Genomic DNA, 25,275 nt, shown 5'->3' on the forward strand with positions numbered 1-25,275 from the left:
ATTGTCCCCGTTTATCCTCCCGATCAAGATGTATTGGGTGTGATTGTTTATATCGCAAGCCCAATAACAGCTCGGCTGCCGTGTACCCTTGTGCTGGGACGCTAGACGTGTACCACGCCCGCCTGCTCACAAGGTGGCGCCATTGTCCTTGTGAATTTGAGCTGTCTGCGTTCAGGAGACGCCTAGCCGCCATGCTGCAAAGCCTGCCCGCTACCTGCCCAGTTATTGAACCTGCCTCGAGGCTGACCGCCTCTTGCAGGCCCAAAGGCTATTAGACGAGTGTATTGTGGCCCACCAGCCACAACAGAGTTGTGCTTCGCTCTTTAGCTGAAGAGCTAACCGACCGGCACCGCAACTGCCGAAGCTAGTCACCGTAGCCGTCGTTAGCTTGCTAAGCTGACCGCTGTTGCAAGCGTTAGCTTGCTCCGCTGGTAAGGATTAAAGACAGTTGCTACCTACATGTGCTAACTCACTAACTGTATTGAATTACATGACAAACCATATGGTAGACATACACCATATGGTAGGCATACACCAACTTTAAATTCTATCCCGTGTCGAGCCTCCCTCTCTGGCTTTTTAGCTACCGTGGGACTCGCTAGATAATAACAATTATCTACGCCGATTAAATACATTCGTGGGCTAGTTGACTGCTTGTGTTTAATTACTATACAGATTACCCGACGGTACTCCGACACGACATGTGACTCGTTCCCAAGTAGGTTTACAAGCACCTATGTTGACAAAAGTCGATCCAGCCACCGGGAATTCTGCTACTATGTACAAGCCTTATTCCCCTTCCGATTTGGCCAAAATTTTACAGAGACTCCCACCATTATCAGCGGGGGGCAGAATTGGCTCAGGTCTTTGCAGAGGGAGGTGATAGGTCAGATTTTGACAGCGGAGGATGTGCGTGCGCTTTTGACCCACGCCTGTCCTCTCTCTCAACTTGAAGTGTTGATGACTAATTCGGGACTGCCATCTTTAATGGATGGTGAAGCACTGTCACGTGATAATTATTTGACACTTTTTGAGGTCCTTGATGAATTGTTCCCAATCCCGGAAATTGTTATTTCTGATTTGATGTTCGCCCCAAAAATTTATGAAGATGCGGCTATATTCATTGACCGTGCGCTTGTAAAATTTTCGTTAAAAACTGGACACTTGCCAACTGACTCTGCACTATATTCACAAGTTTTCAGAGCAGCTGTGCTAAAAGGTCTTCCTAAAACGGTTGTTCTGGCCATGGACTCAAATCCGGATTTGCCCGGAGCAGAATATTCTAGGTGGTTGGCCCATCTTAAACATCATTTGAGGAGGTATGCTAAAGATGTCGAATCAAAAACTGAAAAACAAAAGAATAGTGAATTACAATTAGCCATTATGCAATTGCAAACTTCAAAGAAAAAAGGGGAGAATCCTGTTCTTCAGGCTTCCACTGATATGTCATCGCCTAATAATGTTGTGGGAGATTTGTCATGTTTCAGTCAGTTCCAATCGTTGGTCGAGATTACTGCTTCAACTGTGGTCAACCTGGCCACTGGGTGGATTCCTGCCGTTGCCACGCGGCAGAACTCAGCGGCAACAAAGAGGGCGTGGATACTTCCCACAGAGGAGACGTGGCTCACAGAACATGCCCGCACGCCGACTGTCATCACAACCGCCAGTGCCGAATCAGCAGTTCCTGCCGCCACCTGGTGAACAGTTTCCGCAATGACTGGACCCTGAATTCACATCCAAAGGCCTCCAGGAACCGATGATTGAGACGGAGGTAGGAGGAACTTCCTTGTCATTTATGGTGGATACTGGAGCTCGTCACTCTACCATAAAGACTTTGCCGTCTGACTGTACGCTCACCACGAATGGCATTTCGCTGGTTGGATTCAAGGGAGAACAAACTGTTCTGAATTTCACAGCCCCTATAAACACGCGATGCTTCACACAAACTTTTTTACATGAGTTTGTATATGCGCCGAACTGTCCCGTGAATCTTATGGGAAGGGATCTTCTCATAAAAACTGCACCATTGATCCAGTGCGGGTCGGACGGACTCACGCTCCAATTCCCAGATGGACATTCATACTACTGCGATGCTGCCTCTGTCTCTGACTCCTGCCCCCAGTTCCCAGTGGTGCCTCAATACGCTATGACATGCGCTCCGGCTGACATCTACTGGGCAAGGATTGACACTGATTCCTCCGGCTGGAGGGATGCTGAAAAGTTTTGGACAGAGTGGTCGACTTGGATTCGTAACCTCCGTTCATACGATATGGTATCTGACTGCTTGCATTGCACTTTTTTTTATGACAGATGTGGTGATGAGATATACAGTGAAGCCTTCCGTACAGTTGTTGGCAACACATGGGAGTTGCGTGTAGGTGATCTGTTCGCAGGTGGGCCCGGAGTCGCGTTTTCTGTAAGTCTGACTGAAGAACAACTTAAGTGGTATGAGATGGCGGAACCACCTGATGAATCTGTGCTGGCATGTCATCCTCATGTTTCATTGATGGTCTCATCCCAGCACACGGCGAAAGATTTGGGTCCATTTGTCCTGGCGTGCACAAAAGCAACTGATTGGTAACACTCTATACACCCAGATTTATTATATTCCAAATCTCTTGTTGCCTATTGGATTAAATCTGATTTATTTGCTTCCATGTCTGTTTTAGAACATCAACTTTTGGATCGACATCATGGGAGGGAGACATCTGACAGCAACCTTGCTTGTGACATGCTAAAAACTTTGCCTGCTAAACTGTGGTCTGATGACCCGACTGACGTAGGCTCGTGTAAAGTTACTCCAGTACCTTTTGAAGCAAAACCCAAATCCGTTTGGGTGCCGCAATACCCTATGAAGCCTGACGGTCGTCTTGGCATCTCGGCGACAATTAATGGTTTGCTGAAAGCGGGGGTGCTTTGTAAAATTGATAAGTCGAGCTACAATACTCCCATTCTCCCTGTAGAAAAGAAAAATACTGGTAAATTTCGCATGGTGCATGATCTCAGAGCTATTAATGCTAAGGTGTTGACACCTGCACTGCCGGTGCCAAATCCGCATTCTGCGCTGTCACAAATTACTCCGTTGCATACGCATTTTACCTGCATTGATCTTGCAAATGCATTTTTTTGCATCCCACTTGACGTGTCTATGCAAAAGTATTTTGCATTTTCATGGAATAATGAGTGCTACTCATATACCCGATTGCCACAAGGGTTTGTGTAATCTCCTGGTGTTTTTAATGCTTTCCTTAGACAGCTGCTATCATCTCTCCAACTTCCTACTGATGTTCTGTTGGTGCAGTATGTGGATGATCTACTGCTAGCTGCACCGTCCGAGGAGTCCTGCCTTCAAGCTACACAGCTTCTTTTGAGCCACCTGGCTTCGGTGGGCCTGAAGTGCTCCAAGGACAAACTCCAAATTACTCATCTTTATTTGAAGTCTCCTCTCTGATCCCGGAACAGCACAAGGGGACCAAAAGGTTCCTGTTTATTTAGCGGGAAGGGGGGGGGGGGTTGAGGGGCTGAGCGCTCTGCTCCTCAACTCGTCCTGTCATAAAAATGTATAGGGACCAGAATCTCTCTACATCAAAGACTCTGGTCGGGAAGTACTGTTTTCTGTAGAGGTTCAAAGGAGAGTATAGGCAGGGCTGATTCTAAAGAAATGTTGTATAAAAATGCCACAAGATTGTCACACAGACACACACACTCTGGAGACAGACCATCTTTTGTCAGTGGGTTCCCTGTGTCTTCAAAAGCTTTTGTAATAAAAAACTTGCAAGAAACTTCTTCATCGATCTCATTGATAATTTATTTGAACAACGCAATAGATTACAAAATCCATGTAATCATTACAATAGCTATTTGCATTAATAGGCCTGCGGTTTAGGAAAAGCAACACAAGGTTTACACCTGTGTTAGCGCATTTGTAAAGATTGCATAAACAATATACAATTTTGGTTAAGCATATTAAAAGAATGATTTGCACTGTTGTGAGTTATTTTCCTCTAGCTTTCTCCTACTATTGCTTGTCTAGCACTAGTCTACCCTTCCCCTTTTAATATTTTGTTGCTTTTGGGTTTGTTTATTTTGTCTGGCTTTCTGCCATTCTATTGTTTTCATTATTTTCATTTTTCCCCCTTTTGTTTTATAGTTAATTAAGACGGTTGTGAGTTCCAAGTGATATATTAAGGATTCAGCCCTAATATTTTTTTACAGTTTTAGTCTTAACCGAATCCATAAGAGACATTTTCATACTGTGCTGACACTTCAGCTAGTTCATTTGAGTGAGACTAGTGATCCATTTTAATTGTATTTACCCTTCCTGTTTTTGTATATTTAATTCAATTTTAATTTTAACTTTTTATGTAGACTTTTAAGTGAGTGAGTGAATCAAATTGAATTTAGATTAACTTGGCATAGATTTCTCACAACGTAGCCTCGCTCCATGTTCCCTCCTCCTTGCTACAAACATTCTCTTTTGTGTGTCTGTTTCCTTTCTGACAGCTTGAACCCAGTGTTTATTGTTGACGATGATACTTGATAGCGGTAGTTAAGAAGTTGCGTACGCCTAGCTGATTAACTACTAAACGCTAGTAAAAGTTAATCGTCTAAAAAAAAAAAAAGTTAATTGTTGACAACATGGCTGAATTACGAGAAACTCTCAGCGCATGTGAGAGCCTTGACTCCCTGGCACTGCTCGTTTAGACGCTGACCAAGGATATCTTACCGGGATACACGGAGTCTGTTAAAAATGCGAATGTTGATTCACTTAACAGTAACCTCGCGCAGCTCATGGGCGAAGCTGCAACAACAGCCCCAAGAGATAATTCACTCCTTCGAATGCTTGGATGTCTAACAGTAAATCTTGTGGTGCAGCTAAAGTTGAGCGATGCACAGAATTGCCAGGTGAAACACCAGCTTGAAGTGGCATGACAGCAGAACCATGAAGCAACGGCACAGCTGAAAGCCACCAACGACCGAGTGAAGGTTGAGATCCAACTGGTTGGCGTTAAAGACGCCGTGCATGCCGAAAACTCAGACAGCGATGCAGACAAATTTGCATCCGACGATGACTCTCCTAAAAAGATTGGTGAGTTAACACAAGCTCTCGCATCCGTCGAAGACACAAATCGAGAGCAAGAAAGACTGCTGAGAACTGCTGACAAAATTCATAAGCTGAAATCAGAGGTGACTGAACTGACTGACCGACCGACAAGAGACCAACTTCGATAAGCCGAAGCAAATTACTTGCGGGTTAGTTCGCGCCTAGCTTAGTCATCCGACAATGTGAAGCGCCTCCAAGTACAGGTACATGCCCTTAGAGAGGAACGCAATTTTGAAGTAGACCGCTCGTACGACCTGAGAACAAAATTAGCATTGACTGAAGCCGAGGTTACCCGCCTCCAACAATGCCAGCAGGATTATGAGGCAGAGTTAGCTCAGATTAAACATGACATGCCAGAGGATCACCGCTTTTAGAAGCTCCACCTGCAGGCAGACTTCCTGATCCCAGAGCCACAGCACCACAGTTGAAACTGCCGCCTGAGCCCGACACTGGATGGAGGACGCCGCCAGTGACCACGGCCGCTTTAAGCGCCCCCACGAGGTTTGGGACCATCAGGTGCTGACAGTTTCCAACGTGGACTCATGTCGACTCTCCCGTTGGAGACACATGGGCGTGGCCTGGAAGGATTTGGACAAACTGGCTCAAAACTTTGCCAAGCTTGAACCGAAACCAGGGGGGGTCCCACAACACATCAGAGTACCTGAAAGACATTTACTATCTACTACTACTACTATCTCCAGAAATTGCCAATGGCAACCGTGGAAGATAAGTTGTACTTGATAAGAAGGACTTCCAGCCGCGCAGTCAATCGACTGCTGAAACGGCAGCCTGCTGATGTGTTGTCTGATCCCTTGGCTCTGCATCAGGCCATGGCACGTAAATTTGATGGCTCTCCTGAGTTGACTGGCATGGAAGTCGCCATGTTTGTCAAACAGGGAAAAAAGAAGCCCCCTCAGACTTTCTATAGTCGTCTTCGCAATGCCTATTTTGGGACTCGTAACGAGCCCAACATGGAGGAGGACCTGAGTTTTAAAACATTGTTTGTCCGGAACCTCCAATCAAACCTCAATCACTACTTAGGATTGGCTTTGTGTCCTCAGACACTGAACAGCTCGCAGCTGTGCGACTTAGCAGCTAGGGGCTATGCAATATTAAACGTTTCAACCCCTAAGGTAGGAGATCCCGACGTCTATCAATTGGACCTTCGGAGCTTGAGGAAGCCTTCTCCGATGTTTCAAAGGAAGCCCAATCTAGATCAAAATGGTTGAACCAAAACGGTCACAACTGAAAGGCAAACCTGTCCCGTGGCCCTCGGTTACGCGGGCCGCTCCAAAACTGACATCCCGCGTGACGAGCGATGAGACGGAGAATTGCAAACCGACTACCGCCGTCAAGTATGTCATTCCCGATCCGCTAAAAGTAAACCTAATTCGCGCTACAATCCAAAACATGATGAAACCGAATGCGCGACGGCAACCGAATCTTGCCAAGACAACTCCGAGACCGACTACAGCACAGTTGCCGATGGGATACTCAAAGCACTGTTGCCTTTGACGGCGGCAACAAGTATGACAACATGGAAATGGAAAATGGGCGGGAAAGAGATATACAGGCAGTCCTCCAACTTTAAGGCGCCCATGCCTCTTCCGTAGCACCTTCTTTTCTGTTAATTTCCCACAATAATCACGCCATTTTAAAGTTATTTAAAGTTGTGTTGTTGTTACTTCCAGCAACGGACCTCCATCAGCAGATTGGCTCGACATCAGGCGCATCACCTCCCGTGAGTCATCACCTTATCGTGGTGGAGGGGTTTGCGTGTCCCAATGAGCCTGGGAGCTATGTTGTCCGGGGCTTCATGCCCCTGGTAGGGCCACCCAAGGCAAACAGGTCCTAGGTGAGGGACCAGACAAAGCATGGCTCAAACGACCCCAATGACGAACACAAACCTTGGATTTTCGTTTCCCTTGCCCGGACGCGGGTCACCGGGGCCCCCCTCTGGAGCTAGGCCTGGAGGTGGGGCTCGAAGGCGAGCGTCTGGTGGCCGGGCCTATACCCATGGGGACCGGCCGGGCACAGCCCGAAAAGGCAACGTGGGTCCCCCTTCCCATGGGCTCACCACCGGTGGAAGGGGCCAAAGGGGTCGGGTGCGCAGTGAGTTGGGTGGCAGCCAAAGGCGGGGGCCTTGGCGGTCTGACCCCCGGCTACTGAAGCTAGCTCTGGGGACATGGAATGTCACCTCTCTGACAGGGAAGGAGCTCGAGCTGGTGTGCGAGGCTGAGAAGTTCCGACTAGATGTAGTCGGACTCACCTCCACACACGGCTTGGGTTCTGGTACCAATCCTCTCGAGAGGGGCTGGACCCTCTTCCACTCTGGAGTTGCCCATGGTGAGAGGCGCAGAGCAGGTGTGGGCATACTCATTGCCCCCCAGCTAGCCGCCTGTACGTTGGGGTTTACCCCGGTGAATGAGAGGGTAGCCTCCCTCCGCCTTCGGGTGGGGGGACGGGTCATGACTGTTGTTTGTGCTTATGCACGGAACAGCAGCTCAGAGTACCCACCCTTTCTGGAGTCCTTGGAGGGTGTGCTGGAGAGCGCACCCCCTGGAGACTCCCTCGTTCTACTGGGGGACTTCAACGCTCACGTGGGTAATGACAGTGAGACCTGGAGGGGCGTGATTGGGAGGAATGGCCCCCCCGATCGAAACCCGAGTGGTGTTTTGTTATTGGACTTCTGTGCTCGCCATGGACTGTCCATAACAAACACCATGTTCAAGCACAAGAGTGTCCATATGTGCACCTGGCACCAGGACACCCTAGGCCGTAGTTCGATGATCGACTTTGTAGTCGTGTCATCGGACTTGCGGCCGTATGTGTTGGACACTCGGGTTAAGAGAGGGGCGGAGCTGTCAACTGATCACCACCTGGTGGTGTGTTGGCTCCGATGGCGGGGTAAGATGCCGGTCCGACCAGGCAGGCCCAAACGTACTGTGAGGGTCTGCTGGGAACGTCTGGCAAAATCCCCGGTCAGAAAGAGTTTCAACGCCCATCTCCGGCAGAGCTTCTCCATTGTCCCGGGGGAGGCGGGGGACATAGAGTCCGAGTGGACCATGTTCCGCGCTTCAATTGTTGAGGCGGCCGATCGGAGCTGTGGCCGTAAGGTGGTTGGTGCCTGTCGTGGCGGCAATCCTCGAACCCGCTGGTGGACACCAGCGGTAAGGGATGCCGTCAAGCTGAAGAAGGAGTCCTATCGGGCCTTTTTGGCCTGTGGGACTCCGGAGGCTGCTAACGGGTACCGGCTGGCCAAGCGGAATGCGGCTTTGGCGGTCGCTGAGGCAAAAACTCGGGCATGGGAGGAGTTCGGTGAGGCCATGGAAAACGACTTCCGGACGGCTTCGAGGAAATTCTGGTCCACCATCCGGCGTCTCAGGAGAGGAAAGCAGTGCACCGTTAACACTGTGTATAGTGGAGACGGAGTGCTGTTGACCTCGACTCGGGACGTCGTGAACCGGTGGGGAGAGTACTTCGAAGACCTCCTCAATTCCACCAACACGCCTTCCTTTGAGGAAGCAGGGTCTGGGGACTCTGAGGTGGGCTCCCCTATCTCTGGGGTCGAAGTCGCCGAGGTGGTTGGAAAGCTTCTCGGTGGCAGGGCCTCGGGGGTGGATGAGATCCGCCCGGAGTTCCTGAAGGCTCTGGATGTTGTGGGGCTGTCGTGGTTGACCCGTCTCTGCAGCATCGCGTGGACATCGGGGACGGTGCCTCTGGATTGGCAGACCGGGGTGGTGGTTCCCCTTTTTAAGAAGGGGGACCGGAGGGTGTGTTCCAACTTTAGAGGGATCACACTCCTCAGCCTCCCAGGTAAGGTCTATTCAGGGGTGCTGGAGAGGAGGGTCCGTCGGGAGGTCGAATCTCGGATCCAGGAGGAGCAGTGTGGTTTTCGTCCCGGCCGTGGAACAGTGGACCAGCTCTACACCCTCAGCAGGATCCTCGAGGGTGCGTGGGAATTCGCCCAACCAGTCCACATGTGCTTTGTAGACTTGGAGAAGGCGTTTGACCGTGTACCTCGGGGAGTTCTGTGGGGGGTGCTTCGGGAGTATGGGTTACCGAGCCCCCTGATACGGGCCATTCGGTCCCTGTACGACCGATGTCAGAGTCTGGTCCGCATTGCCGGCAGTAAGTCGAATTTGTTTCCGGTGAGGGTTGGACTCCGCCAAGGTTGCCCTTTGTCACCGATTCTGTTCATAACTTTTATGGACAGAATTTCTAGGCGTAGCCGAGGCGTTGAGGGGGTCCGGTTTGGTGGCCTCAGCATTGCATCTCTGCTTTTTGCAGATGATGTGGTGCTGTTGGCTTCTTCAAGCCGTGACCTCCAGCTCTCACTGGAGCGGTTCGCAGCCGAGTGTGAAGCGGTTGGGATGAGGATCAGCACCTCCAAATCCGAGACCATGGTCCTCAGTCGGAAAAGGGTGGAGTGCCCTCTCCGGGTCGGGGAGGAGGTCCTGCCCCAAGTGGAGGAGTTCAAGTATCTTGGGGTCTTGTTCACGAGTGAGGGTAGGTTAGAGCGGGAGATCGACAGGCGGATCGGTGCAGCGTCTGCAGTGATGCGGACGCTGTATCGGTCCGTTGTGGTGAAGAAGGAGCTGAGCCGAAAGGCAAAGCTCTCGATTTACCGGTCGATCTACGTTCCTACCCTCACCTATGGTCACGAGCTGTGGGTCGTGACCGAAAGAACAAGATCCCGGATACAAGCGGCCGAAATGAGTTTCCTCCGCAGGGTAGCCGGGCTCTCCCTTAGAGATAGGGTGAGAAGCTCGGTAATCCGAGAGGGACTCAGCGTCGAGTCGCTGCTCCTCCACGTTGAGAGGAACCAGTTGAGGTGGCTCGGGCATCTGGTTCGGATGCCTCCTGGACGCCTCCCTGGGGAGGTGTTCCGGGCATGTCCTACCGGCAGGAGGCCCCGGGGACGACCCAGGACACGCTGGAGAGACTATGTCTCTCGGCTGTCCTGGGAACGCCTTGGGGTCCCGTCGGATGAGCTGGCTGAAGTGGCTGGGGAGAGGGAAGTCTGGGCTTCCCTGCTAAAGCTGCTGCCCCCGCGACCCGACCCCGGATAAGCGGAAGAAGACGGACGGACGGACGGACAGGCGCATCACATTTCCCTGTTTAAGTTTGAATTAGCTCTGCTCTGCTGTCTGTCAGCAATGAATGTCTGTGCGTAAACACGAAATATTGGTTCCGGCTCTTCTGGGTCGTGCAAATATGTTTTTTTAAATTACTGTACAAAGTATTTTGATGTATATATCGGCTTTAACGTTGAAATCCGACTTAAGTTGAAATTTGGGTTACATCACCAGCGTAGGAACGGAACTCAGCCGTAACTTGAGGACTCCCTTTACAAGACAACAAGCCAAAGTGAAACTGGAGATCGCAGAAGTGCTGATAGTCAGAGATCAAGATGGGGCACTGCTAATGGATGAACAGCAGCTCAAAGACCGGTGGAGAGGTTACTTCAACAACATCCTTAATCAAACCAAGGATCCATTAAAGGAGCTTCCACCTGTAGATGGTCCAGTGCGAGACATTTCAGTAGCAGAGGTTAGGGAGGCTATGCAGAGAATGAAGAATGGGAAAGCAGCAGAAGGATCAGGACTACCAGTAGACTTGTTGAAACATTGGTAGTGAAGGAGAAAAGATGATGCATTTTTGGAAAATTTGGTGCGTGGCGGAAATGCCGAGAGTGGGAGCATAGTGACATTGTTACCATCTATAAGAAGAAAGGTGACCCTCTAGAGTGTGAAAACTTCAGAGGGATCAAGTTGTTAGGACATGGTATGAAGATATTTGAGAAGCTAATAGAGAAGAGGTTAAGAGCACTTGTTAATTAATATTAACAGTATGCAGTTCGGTTTCAATCCAGAGAGGGGAACAACAGATGCTGTGTTCATTATTAAGCAGTTACAGGAAAAGCACCTGGAGGTAAGTGAAGACTGTTTTTTCACCTTTGTGGATCTAGAAAAATCTTATGATTGTACCCCTAGAGACCTAGTATTTTGGTGCCTAAGAAAGAAAAACGTCCCGGAAATGTGATCAAGTTGGTAAAAGAGACATACCACAGTGCAAGAACAGGAGTAAGGACGAAGTATGGGAAGACGGACAAATTCTGCAACATTGGCTTACACCATCGCTCAGGCTTGAGCCCTTTTCTATTCACTGTTTTACTGGATTGTTATTAATGAAGTGTATAAAGATGGGGAACCATGGGAACTTTTTTATGCGGATGACGTAAGGAAGAGCTCCAACAAAAGTGTCTCTCCGGGCAAAACGGTATGGAGTCAAAAGGACTGATGGTCAGTACATTCAAGACGGAAGTAATGGTCAGTAGTAGAAATGAAAAGACGATTGACCACTTCAGTCTAGCACATAAAGGCGTTTAAAGACTTACTCAACAGGAAGTCAGACTCTTTTGCTCTACCCCTCACTAAGTTTAGTAATCGGCGCTTTAAAGGGGGTGTTGCCTGAAGGACCGTTGGGTAGCAAATGGGAAGAGGGTTGGGCGTGGTCTGGCTGTGATTGACAGCAGCGACTTGCTAAAAAGGCGTTTAAGGAGGCGTGTACAAGTCTGAGCCGGTGGGTGGCGGAGGCGACTGTCACAATCCACAAGTGACGTAGTCTGCAACTTCTCGTTTAATGAGCGGACAAACAGTTGTTTTTACTCTGTTGTTTTAGTTTCTTTGTACTTTGTCTTGTTTTGCCTCCTTGTTTTTGTTTAATTAAAGAAACACTTTTTGGACTCCACCTCTGCCTTCTCGCCTCTGCTTCACTGCATTTCGGTCCTCCACCACCACATTCCTGACAGAACCTGACAGAATGGACCAACCAAGACTGGACTTAGCTCTCGACGCCAACCGGCACGCCGCCAGGCCGGCCGTCGGAGCGGCCTCTAAGCGCCGTCAGCCTGCCGCCCAACCCAGTTTTTACATGTAGGTTCCCCCTTGTCCTCTGTCTCCCGCTCACCCGATCCCCTTAGTACACTTAAGTCCTTAACTCTTTCACTGCCACTGACGTTAAAAGACGTCAAGTAAAAACCTACGGAGGGCTGCCAATGACGTTAAATGACGTCATCCAATTTATTTTTTATTTTTTTTTTGAAACGGGTCCAGGCAAGCCTTCCGGAGCTGTGGTGAAAGTTCCAATTAGGTCTGTTGTGCCTAATGACTATTTTTGGCCCCTAGAGGGCAGCGATGACTCTCTTTTGACAAGATTGGGTGGGCGTCAGTAGAAGACGTGAGGCGGGGCTAGAGTGTTGAGGGGACATTGGCTGAAGAAGCCATAATGGCGGCCACTTGCAAGCAGCTCACGATCGAGACGTTTTTTTCAAAGACATCGACCAACGATAAAGAGCACATTGATGACGACGATGATCATCATCGATGATGATGATGGTGACTCCGAGGTTGACGCCGAAGTTGGAAACGCTGACGCGGCGGCTATGACGACGTTATAAAGGTTCACGGGCGAGCGATGCTGACACCGGAAAACACGTAGCACAACGCTCAGGCGGACGTTCAATCGGACGACGAAGAGTGCCCCGAGTCCAATGCATATTCATCGGAGGAGTGTGTACAGTCTGCTACTTGCTATTTATTCCACGGAAAAAAAGGCCGTCAAGAAAGTGTAACGTTTGCACGCGAAACGGACAAAGCGAAAGTGAAAGTAAACTGTTGTGCGAGTCCAGCGGCGTCTCCTTGCACGCAGGAGAGTGTTACAAAAAGAAAAACTGTATTTGAAACATCCACATAATTGTAAGTAGTACAGGGATGTGATTTTTCCGCTAATTCGCGGAATTCCGCTTTTTTTATCTCCAAAAATAAAAATTTAAAATTTCCGATTTCGTCTCTACAGCATTCCATTTTAGTGTTTCCGTAACTGAAATGAAACGGATCTTGCGATTGGCTGAAGTGAAACGGATCTTGCGATTGGCTGAAGTCTCCGTGTTGACCAATAAACGTGCTTGTTATAAAGGCATAGGAGTATGCCATTGTTCATTTCTCACACGTTTTTGCCGGGTGTTTAAAGAAAGATGTCCGTGATCGAACGCAAAGATGCTCCGCGAGTTAAGGAAATTGACAAGATCGTAAAAAACAAGTTTCGATGGGACTGGTTAGAGAAGGATATATCTACAAATGTTGGAAAGAAGACTGTGACGAATTTGTTCAGTGACTTTATTCGGAAGATCGATCGTGCCGGGAAAGCGCTTTCCATTTGGTGCCATGATACCATTGACTATGGTGGGAGAGGTTCAAAGCTCTTGAAAGTCACGCAAAGAGCAAAAAACACGTGAAAGAACTCCAGTCAAGAACAACAAATTATTCCATCGCTGGAAGTTTCGGTGCCCAAACGAAAACTCCAAAACTTTACGGCCTCCATCCCTTATTGACATCACAAGCGGAAGCAGTAATAGAGAGACGTGATCCACCCCAACAACCTGTACCAGTTGCTGATAGAGTCGTGAATTTTGAGGTAGGTGGTAAACTTTTCAAATTAATTTGACAGTTTTCCCCTTTTTTTCGAAAATATTATAACGTAATAATGATCATGTTTGCACTTTTCAGGCTTCAATATGTTGATATGCGGCCCCCAGACCCCTGGCTAAATTTTCAGATAATTTCACTTTGGTCAAATCACATCCCTGGTAGTACCACAGTTGCACACATTTGTAAATAGTTTGCGAAATTGTTTTGTCAAATTGTTACACTGTTGAAATGGAAATAAACGTATTTTGCAAACTAAAAACACTTTTTCATTGTTGGTGAAAGCGTTTTACAGAAGTAAAGCACTATTTAGGTGTTTGTGGCATCCTTCATGGACAAAAAGAAGTGTAGAATTCACTAGAGTGCATGAAATAACATCGTTTCACAAAAAACTTTTCTGATGAAAGATGAGAGTCCAATCTTTCATTTGGTAGTATGTGTGTTTTCATAGTCGAAACACAACATTTTCTGTGGACCTTGAAAGATCAGTCAAAATGCTTAAATCGGCTGGCACTGGCGACATCCCGTTTCTGAAAACGTCTGGCAGTCAAAGAGTTAACATATGACACCATTTTGCCACCCAACTGTTTCGTAGACACTGATTCGGATTTAGACACGGACTTGGATTTTTTTTTTTACTAGCGCTTTAGACCCTTATATGTTTTCAACACTGTTTTCTTTTGATGAATACTTCTCCACACTCTAGTCGCTGAAAGACTCCCATAGCTTTCCCAATTCTGTGAGTCACATCTTTCTCTTAGTCTCCATCACTTGAGATTGTTCTTTCTAGATAGGTGAATGAGTTGACTTTTCAATTTTCTCCGTCTCTTATTTGTACTTCTTTTCTTGATTCTATACCGATTTCCACCACTTTGGTCTTCTTATTGTTTATTCTTAATCCAGTTTTATCTGCTGTTGTTTTCAAAATGTCAGTCATTGCTTGCAGCTCTTGCATATGCTGTTGCTAATCAGTGCAATGTCATCTGCAAAGTCAAGATCTGTTTGCTTTGCTTTTTCCAAGTAACTCCAAATTTATTGTTGTCAATTGCAGTCTTCATTACATAATATAATGCCAGTGAGAACAGAAAGGGAGACAGAATTCAGCCTTGTCTGACTCCTGTTTTTATTTTTTAAAAGTCTGTATTTCCACCCCTCAAAAAAGGGAAGGTGTATTTGTATTGTTTAAATACTGCACAGGGTGTACATACATGTGTATACACAAATAGAAATTAAATTAAATTAGAAATAAATTAAAATGGAAATGTTCTGTTTTTGGAGCTTGGGAACAGATTTACATTATTTCCTATGGGAAGGTTGAACAAATCGGACTTTGGACACTTCACAGGAACAAATTATGTTCAAACTCCGAGGTACCACTGTGTTACGGTAAACATTTTAGTTTCATGTGAAGACCCAGCCGGCCATCTACTGCGAAATGAACCCCAAATTACACAATTTGTATAGTGCTGCTTGTGTGCTTGTTTCGTGCACGTATGTATACATAGTTTTATTAAAAATAAATAAACAAATAATAATAATCTTTTTTTCTCCTTAATACAATGCCAAGGTATCGAATCGGGACTCGGAATCGGACGATTTTCAAAATGAAGTGACTAGTCGCACGTGAGTCCAAAAAAAGTGTGATTGGGACATCCCTAATTAAAACACTATTTAATCAATGTTCACACATACACAAAAAAAAACATGTCCCAAGTGTCGAAAATGAGAACTAAAATGGCAAATAACGTAATCATTATTATTATTATTTTAAACCTTCACATGCAGGGGAGTGGACAGGGAGGGTCTGCCTCCCCGGCCTGCCCTGACCATATGTCACTGTTTACATTTTACCATTCTGCACATAGGGATGCTAACAAAAAGCTTCACCTGTATTTTGATCTGCTGTACAACCCATTTCAGTTCTCTAATTTATATCTATCTATCTATCTATCTATCTATCTATCTATCTATCTATCTATCTATCTATCTTTTGTTTGCTCTCTATTTCTTTATTTCTACATTGTGCATGTAATAATACATACCTCCTTTCCTACATATTTTCTTGCCCGGTTTTCTTGCACATTCCTTGGATATTCTTTTGACTGAAAGATGAATAGAAAACTAAAAAATAACATGTGGCCACCTGGACACACATTGCAGAGATGTTGGCATGCACACACAAACACACATGCGTGCGCGCGCGCACACACACACACACACACACACACACACACACACACACACACACACACAGTACATAAAGGGATTCAATGAAATTGTAATATGACAAATAAATGTGAGGAAAATTAATAACACCATCTTATGAGAGCATCAGTTACCTACCCTTGTTTATGGCTAAGGGTTTGGGTAGCTCTAAACAGTAACAAGGCAGTACAGAAGGCCTAATATATCAGGAAATGCTAGAAGAGCTATTTTGTAGAGGTTATTGTGGTTCTTTGGAAGTCAGAATTTTAGGAGTCATACTATTTTTCTGTCAAAATTTCATGATTGCTAAGATACTTAAAGTTTGTTGGGTTTCTAAGGTTTATTGACTTAAAAATGACATAAAAGGGGCAGTCTGCAGCAGTTTGTCATACCGTATGTGTTAAAAATGTACGACAAGACAGACAAATATTTTTAAATTATCTTGGGAAAAATCATTCCTCTCTGGCCCATCTTATGCCTCTAAATTATATTGTAATCATTATTTTAAACAGGGTCGTACATGAACAAAATGTGGCCCCTGAATAAATGTACATAAGTTATCCCATATTTACTCTTATAGTATTAAGAGTAATAGCATGGCTCATGCTGCTGCAGCTGAAAGACAGCAACTGTACTCTTATCGCAAGATAAGGACTGAAACATTTTGTTGTTGGAGCGCCGAAGAAAAAGACACGTCTGTATTATTTAGAGCAACAATGGCTGTGTAGGAAATACCTTTTAAAAATAAAAAAGAGGAGGCGACACATGAAGTCCATAAAAATTAGGGATGCACCGAAATTAAATTTTTGGGCCGAAACCGAAAATGAAAAATGCTTGGCCGAAACGCCGGAAAAAAATTATGCCAATTTTTACTATCAATGTATTTATTATAAATAATTAAACTTATATTATTATAAAATATTTTATTAGCACTGGCATTATAACAAAGCACAATATAAATTGAAATGTGCCCACACCGCAGACATGTTGGCTAATGGTACCTTAAACACCAAACGAGGGTTGAGCGGTGCGATTACTCTTTATAGTCAATGTTGTTCGCACAGGTAGGCACGGAAGCGTGCGGCGGGACAAGGTGCGGCGCACTTAAAATCTGCGCATTCACATATTTACCGTTTAAAAATAAATCAATAGATTTGTTTGTTGGGTAGACCAGCTAATCGGCTTGGGGAACGGACTGCAAAGTCACACACAGCGTCCTGTACGTCTATTGCCACCCGGAGATAGCGGTAAGTGTTTCCGTGTTTAAAACTGTTGATAGCAATAGTCCTAGCATTAGCTAAAGTACTTAGCACGGTAAAAAAGTGGAAGGGTTCGAGAGGCTCTTATAAAAAAAAAGGGACGGCACTGCAGGCGAAAGAGTGGCTCACCCGTACCGCAGTACACGGCAGTTCTGTCTTTTTTCGACCAACTTAAATGTTGTACACCAAGCGACGCCCTTCTCCTCCGGTGTGCGCAATGACCCCGGGAACTGCTGGACCGACCGGTGCAAACTCACACGGTGAAAAGTCAGCGAGAAGCGAGGCGGACACTCACCCCTGCGTTTGCTGTTTAATTCAAACAGACACTTGTCACAACATCCTATTTCGGTCATATTCTTTCTGCTTTAATTTTATTTTGTCCGAATGTTGAAAATTTTTTATGGCCGAATATTCGATGCATCACTAATAAAAATATAAATATTGCAAATTAAGCTTTACTCACAGCTTAACACCTGTTAGGTAGTAAAAAAACAACAACATTGAAAACAAAAAATGATAGAAAAATAAATCTGTGTTGTTATAACAACTCTTGTTCATTCACATAATAGTTCTGTATTCAGTATTTTCCCGAGTTTATAAACAACTTGTTCTGTACATAGTTTCTTTACTATTGTGATCAAAAACAGTGAATATTCATTCTCTGGCTGTTCTGTAAATATTTATTCATAGACTTAAAAAGATTCCTGTTCTGAGTCGTTTAAAAAAAAAAAAACATGTTCGAAATAGTTCCCTTACTATGATGATAAAAAACTTTTTTGAAAAATTGTTCTTCTTTTGTGATCAAAAGCGTTAATTTGAATCTTTATTACTTTTGCCAAGAGTTTTCAAATAAACCAAAACATTAAAAAAAATTGATCAATCCATATTAATTTCAAACATTTTTTTTTCAATTTCGTACTAAAAACATACATTAATGTTGATGTAAGCCCTACGCATTTTTGTTAAGCCACGTCTACCTCCAGTTAAACCACACCCACTTATGTTTTATGCCACGCCTACTCCAAATACAGATATAGATCATTTAGATGGTCGAACAGATACAGATAAAGATAGTGCTGTACTCGCTCATCCCTAGTATATATCTTATTTCAAATTAGTTTTACACCTAAAATCCTGAAAAGTAGGGTGCGCAAAAGTATTCAGCTTCCCTACCGGAATTAATACTTTGTTAAACCCTCTTTTACTGCAATGACAGCTTCAAGTCTTTTTGGTATGTTTTGCCCATCGGAAGGCTGAAATGTTTGCCCATTCCTCCTTGCAAAACAACTCCAGCTCAGCTAGGTTAGATGAAGAACATTTGTGAATCGCAATCTTAAAATCTGATTTCACATAAAGTGTGTGTGTTTAATGTGTGTGTGTGTGCGCGTGTGTTTTTTAACTATTCGATTGTTGCTTTAGCTGTTCTTATGCCAAACATAGGGTTTGTCATGTAAGCCAAAACGTTCAATGTTGGTCTCATCTGACCAGAGCACCTTTTTCCACTTGTCAGTGGTATCTCCTACATGACTACTGGCAAACTGTAGAAGTGACTTCTTGTAGCTCGCTTTTAGAAATGGCTTGCTTCTTCTTACCACCCTTCCATACAGGCCAGATTTGTGTAGTACTCATCTGATGTTCTATGGACAGATTCCCCTACCTCTGCTATGGATCTTTGCAGTTCATTTAAAGTGATGAAAGTCCTACGATGAGTGCCCTCCTCCTTCGGTTGGAAACTTTGGAATGGCGGCCTTGTCTTGGTAGATTTTGGAGTTGTTTGGTACTCCTTTCACTTATGGATAACTGATTGAACAGTACTCTGTGATGTTCAAAGCTTTTGAAATCTGTTTGTATCCTTCTCCTGCTTTAAATCTGTCCACAAATTTGTCCTGGACCAGCCTGGTGTGTTCTTTGGTCTTCATAATGCTGTTTTCTGTGCTGCGGGCTCTTAATAGACCACTGACACCATCACAGAACAGCTGTATTTATACTGAGACTTGATTACTCATCGTCATCAGGGCAACAGGTGATCAATTAAGACATCACCAGACAACTTCTGGGGGCTGCGTGGCTCAGTGGTAGTGGTCATTTTGCAACTCAGAGGTTATTGTGACCACGTCGAATAGCAAGATACTGAACCCCCAGTTGCTCCTGATGCTGCGTTATCAGTAAGTGAATGACTAATCAAATGTAAAGCGTTTTTTAATTTTTTATTAATTAATCAATTGGACCTTTCTGACGTGTTATTATAACAGCTTCCAACACAACATATTAGGGGTGGGAATCTTTGACTGTCTCACAATTTGATTCAATTACGATTTTTGGGTCTGCAATTCGATTCAAAATCGATTTTCGATTCAAAATGATTGGATTGACAATGATTTCTACTTCAATATATAGCTGTGCCAATAATCGTCATGATCTACTCCAGTCTGACTCGCTAAAAGTAACCATAACAACACTACTCGCGGCACTTTTACCACTCAAAAGAACGGCTATTCATACAAAACGCTTCAGGAATGTAGACAGAGAAGCACCTTAACATTACTCACCAGCATATGCTCTTCCTACGCCGCAATAAAACAACTTTAATTGGAGTAACTTGATAGTGACTTTTTCCTCCTACTCTCTAATGTGGCTACAACTTAACAGTATCAGAACGCGGAGAACCACACTACCTAAGTGCTTCCAATAAAGGCACACACAAACAAGGGAAAGACAGTATAAAATACTTTTTAATAAAATTGATCTTGGGACATTTAAAATCATTCTTAATCGTATGAGAATAAGAATGAGAATCAATTTTTTTTTTTTTTTGCACACCCCTTCAACATATACTTCATTACAACGTCCAAAAAGAAAAAGGGCTGGCGGGATGAAGCCAAGGTTTATTAATCCCCGTCCCCAGAATACATTTTAAGATGCATTAATTCAAGATCTTGAGCTTTAAGGGACTTGTAAGGTGGAAAAGTGCTATATAAATGAAGTACCATTTACCATTTCTGAAGTCAGTGAAAAAAAAGAGGGCTGAGTACTTTTGCACACCCTACTTTTCAATTTTTTTGTGAAATAAGTTATAGTTTGTTTCACTTCATGATTGTGTGCTACTTTGTGCTTAACTATCAAAATGTCAATGAAATATATTTGTTTGTGGTCGTGCCGTGCAAAATTTTTGAAAAACTCAAGGGGTATGAGTACTTTTTCAAGCCACTGTACATAGCTGCTTAGTGTGTCTGTTCTTACACTCCACGGTCATGTTATGAAGGGGTGTGGCTTTGGTCAGAGACAAGACCTCAATTCAGCCAGCATCAAAGCATTTACTGTGCACATTTGGAAGGACAAAAAATTTGAGAGAAGAAAAACAATATCCATTGGAAGCTACTGTGAAGTAAGCAGGTACATTTAGAGCAGAGAAGCTCGGGAAGCGTACACTCAGAAGTGTCAAGTGTTTCCCTGCCATGCCCATTCATGTGATCCGTGTGCAGCCATGGTGAAGACTGAGCAGAAGAGTTTGTTACAGCGGTTACTGGTTTAGTATTAGTCGGTCTTGAATTCCCGTTTTTGTAGACATTTTGAGCAATTGTTCTCCTCAATTCAACTCTTCAATTTCTTTAACCTCTTGAGTCAATGCTGTTTGACAAGAAGGAGTGCTAAAATATGGACTACTACATTAGCTTCTCACGCAGGCTGCTATCTAGCTTAGGGTGACCAGATTTTCAAATAAAAAAAACGGGATTCTATATAATATACAATAAATGTCATTAAATTTCCTCGCTAGTCAATCTTCGTCAACAGGGGCCGGGACGAACTAAAGAAAATCTCATTACTGTTCAAGAGCGCTAAACACATCAATACACCCACCATTATCCAACCTTTTTTGCTCGGTCCTGACAGCTATGGACTATATGCCACAGAGGAGGCGGAACTTCCGACTTCCGGGTTTTCACCCATCAACTTTGTTTCCGTTTCCGGTTTGCACCGTGTGGGCCGCGTTCCAGTACTTGCGCTTCCGCCTTTGTGTCCCTCGGTTGCACGTTCCCGTCGACGGGTGCGAGGCTGTGAGTTTGTAGTGTCTGTCTCGGTATCCGAAGCATTTCAAATAGCCGAGACGCCCTCCCGCCGGTGAGCGGGAGCGTGTGCTTGGGAGGCGCAGTGGTGGAGATGCGAGTGTTGGAACGTGGCCAGAAACGGCGCTGATGTGTAAAACCTGGAAGTCGGAAGTCCATTGGACAATGGCTGTGCTGTCACGCATTGCAACAATGGTGACACATAAATTGGTCTTGTCTGGACAAGACAAGCAAAACCAAAAAAATATATTGAGTAAAAAAACAACTCAAGAGACGGTATGCTGGTATAATTGGTATAATTCTGGTATAAGATGGTATAATTCTTTTGGTCACCTGTGGGAGCGCCACATCTGTATTTGTTAAACTAGCAAGGTAACAAATGATCAATCTTGAAATGAAGGGGATACATTCAGAATTTGTTATTCAATGAAGGTTTAATATTTTTATTCAAACACACACAATTCACTTTGGACTCCGTTAAGGACAAAAAAAAGTTTACTTCCTATTCCTAACACTTTTCGCAAAACAAAAGTGATATTTCTACTATTTAGATAAAAGTACAATTTCGACTTGTAGGTGTTTCCATTGAAGAGTGTGCTCATGTATGTTTATGGAAGATGGATGCCCAGAGTTGTTACGATTACTTTAAAAACCTCTCTCTCTCCTCATCGAGTGGGATCAGGCATTTTATGTTGGTGTTGCTATGTGTGCTGCGGACAGATTTCAATGACGACGTGCACCGTATGTTCCTCGATCACTCGTTGCCCGGGGGGGGGGGAACGGCCATTTCTCATGCAACAATTAGGGGTGTAACGGTTCACAGAAGTCACGGGTTCAATACGTACCTTTTAGGTCACGGTTCGGTACAAGTTCGGTATAGCAGGAATAATAAAAAAGTCCCAAAAACTTGCATTGTTTTTTTCTAATATATTTTTAGCAGACAGTACTGCAGGTAAGCTTTCTTTTTAGAACTACCAAACTAAAGCCTAGTTTCCACTGACGGTATCTACCCTACTCTGCTCTACACCAAAAAACAGTGCGTCTCCATTGCCATGGCCACTACCCGTGAGCCCCTCCTCACCTTGCCAGTGATGTCATGCTAAAGCGACCGCAGCTAGCGTGCACTGCACACACAGGCAAAAACAATGGAGAGCGCAAAAAATGGTTTGTGCCTGTTTATTTCAGCCTGAAGACATCAAATGAATAGCATTAATCTGTTTGGAAGCCATTGTTTTCCTCTTTTCATTGTTAATGGCAGCTGTTTTCCCGGGGTGGTGGTTTGCGCAGCTGCACATTGATGACGACATGTCTCGAACCAGTCATTGGCCTCCAAAATAATTACGTCACGTTTTGGAACTGGGCTACTTTTTTTAGAACCGCAAAAGGAGCAGGTACCAGAAAAAGCAAGTAGAGCAGAGCCAGTTAGATTTGTTGGTGGAGACAAGGCTTTTGCAGAGTAGAGTAGAGTAGAGTAGACACTGGCGATAGAAACAAGGCATAAAATAACTTTGCATAAGATGCAGATTACCATATAAGCTCAGACTTCCCTCTCCCCAGCCACTTCAGCCAGCTCCTCCGACGGGATCCCAAGGCGTTCTCAGGCCAGCCAAGAGACATTGTCTCTCCAGCATTTCCTGGGTCCTCCCCGGGGCCTCCCGCCGGTGGGACATGCCCGGAACACCTCTCCAGTGAAGCGTCCAGGAAGCATCCGAACCAGAAGCCCGAGCCACTTCAACTGTTTCCTCTCAACGCGGAGGAGTAGCGGCTCGACACTGAGTCCCTCCCGGATGATCGAGCTTCTCACCCTATCTCTAAGGGAGAGCCCAGATACCCTGCGGAGGAAACTCATTTTGGCCGCTTGTATCCGTGTTCTTGTTCTTTCAGTCACGACCCACAGCTCATGACCATAGGTGAGGGTAGAAACGTAGATCGACCGGTAAATTGAGAGCTTTGCCTTTCGGCTCAGCTCCTTCTTTACCACAAAGGACCGATACAGAGTCCGCATCACTGCAGACGCTGCACCGATCCGCCTGTCGATCTCCCGCTCCAACCTACCCTCACTCGTAAACAAGACCCCAAGATACTTGAACTCCTCCACTTGAAGCAGGATCTCATCCCCGACCCGGAGTGGGCACTCCACCCTTTTCCGACTGAGGACCATGGTCTCGGATTTGGAGGTGCTGATCTTCATCCCAACCGCTTCACACTCAGCCGCGAACCGCTCCAGTTAGAGTGAGAGATCACGGCATTAAGAAGCCAACAGCACCACATCATCTGCAAAAAGCAGAGATGCAATGTTGAGGACCTCCTCAATGCCTCGGCTGTGCCTCGAAATTCTGTCCATAAAAGTTATGAACAGAATCGTGACAAAGGGCAACCTTGGCAGAGTCCAACCCTCACTGGAAACAAATTTGACTTACTGGCGGCAATGCGGACCAAACTCTGACATCGGTCGTACAGGAACCAAACAGCCCGTATCAGGGCGCTCGGTACCCCGTACTCCCGAAGCACCCCCCACAGGATTCCCCGAGGGACACGGTCAAACGCCTTTTCCAAGTCCACAAAGCACATGTGGACTGGTTGGGCGAACTCCCACGCACCCTCGAGGACCCTGCCAAGGGTGTAGAGCTGGTCCACTGTTCCACGGCCGGGACGAAACCCACACTGCTCCTTCTGAATACGAGATTCGACTTCACGACGGACCCTCCACTCCAGCACCCCTGAATAGACCTTACCAGGGAGGCTGTGTGTTACCTCTATAGTTGGAACAATCACTTCTTAAAAAGATGGACCACCACCCCGGTCTCCCAATCCAGAGGCACTGTCCCCGATGTCCACGCTATGTTGTAGAGGCGTGTCAACCACGAAAGCCCCACAACATCCACAGCCCTTAGGAACTCCGGGCGGATCTCATTCACCCCCGGGGCCCTGCCACCTCAGTGACTTCGACCCCAGAGATAGGGGATCCCACCTCAGAGTCCCCAGACCCTGCTTCCTGAAATGAAGACGTGTCGGTGAAATTAAGGAGGTCTTCGAAGTATTCTCCCCATCGATTCACAACGTTCCGAGTCGAGGTAAGCAGCACCCCAACTCCACTATACACAGTGTTAATGGCGCACTGCTTTCCTCTCCTGAGATGCCGGACGGTGGACCAGAATTTCCTCACAGCCATCAGGAAGTCGTTTTCCATGGCCTCACCGAACTCCTCCCATGTCCGAGTTTTTGCCTCAGCGACCGCCGAAGCTGCACTCCGCTTGGCCAGACGGTACCTGTCAGCAGCCTCCGGAGTCCCACAGGCCAAAAAGGCCCAATAGGACTCCTTCTTCAGCTTGATGGCATCCCTTACCGCTGGTGTCCACCGGCGGGTTCGAGGATTGCCCCCACGACAGGCACCAACCACCTTACGGCCACAGCTCTGATCGGCCGCCTCAACAATGGAAGCGCGGAACATGATCCACTCGGACTCAATGTCCCTTGCCTCCCTCGAGATAAGGGAGAAGTTCTGCCGGAGGTGGGTGTTGAAACTCTTTCTGACAGAGGATTCTGCCAGACTTTACCAGCAGACCCTCACAATCTGTTTGGGTCTGCCCGGTCGGACCAGCATTGTTCGGTGCATAAGCACAAACAACAGTCAGGACCCGTCCCCCCACCCGAAGGCGGAGGGAGGCTACCCTCTCGTTCACCGGGGTAAACCCCAACGTACAGGCGCCTAGCTTGGGGGCAATGAGTATGCCCACACCTGTTTTGCGCCTCTCACCGTGGGCAACTCCAGAGTGGAAGAAAGTCCAGCCCCTCTCGAGAGGATTGGTACCATAATCCAAGCTGTGTGTGGAGGCGAGTCCGAATATATCTAGTCGGACCTTCTAAGCCTCACACACCAGCTCGGGTTCCTTCCCCGCCAGAGAGGTGACATTCCATGTCCCCAGAGCTAGCTTCAGTAGCTGGGGGTCGGACTGCCAAGGCCCCCACCTTTGGCCGCCACCCAATTCACTGCGCACCCGACCCCTTTGGCCCCTCCCACCGGTGGTGAGCCCATGGGATGGGGAACCCACGTTGCCTTTCCTACATGTTGAGGGTCTGCATTTGACAAAATAATTGTTTTAGTGTTGGTACTTTTGTATTTTTTCAAACTTTTATTTTTTTTTATTTTTATT

The 25,275-nt window shown here is 46.0% G+C and overlaps 1 protein-coding gene across 9 annotated transcripts in view; it reads right to left on the reverse strand.

The window, feature by feature from the left end:
* The window catches only part of LOC144062592 (neuroligin-1-like), a 250,496-nt gene that overhangs the window by 154,453 nt on the left and 70,768 nt on the right, over window positions 1-25,275 (reverse strand). For 5 of the 9 annotated variants that reach the window (XR_013296419.1, XM_077584127.1, XM_077584123.1 and 2 more), the window contains one exon: window positions 15,636-15,695. The exons of the other annotated variants lie outside the window; for them this stretch is intronic. Coding sequence is in view for 4 of the 5 variants with exons in the window: in XM_077584127.1 (XP_077440253.1) it covers window positions 15,636-15,695 (60 nt within the window). In the remaining variant the exon portion in view is untranslated. The remainder of the gene's footprint in view (window positions 1-15,635; window positions 15,696-25,275) is intronic. 9 annotated transcript variants of the gene reach the window in all.

Source organism: Vanacampus margaritifer, chromosome 13 (genome assembly GCF_051991255.1).
Source record: "Vanacampus margaritifer isolate UIUO_Vmar chromosome 13, RoL_Vmar_1.0, whole genome shotgun sequence".
Lineage (NCBI taxonomy): Eukaryota > Metazoa > Chordata > Actinopteri > Syngnathiformes > Syngnathidae > Vanacampus > Vanacampus margaritifer.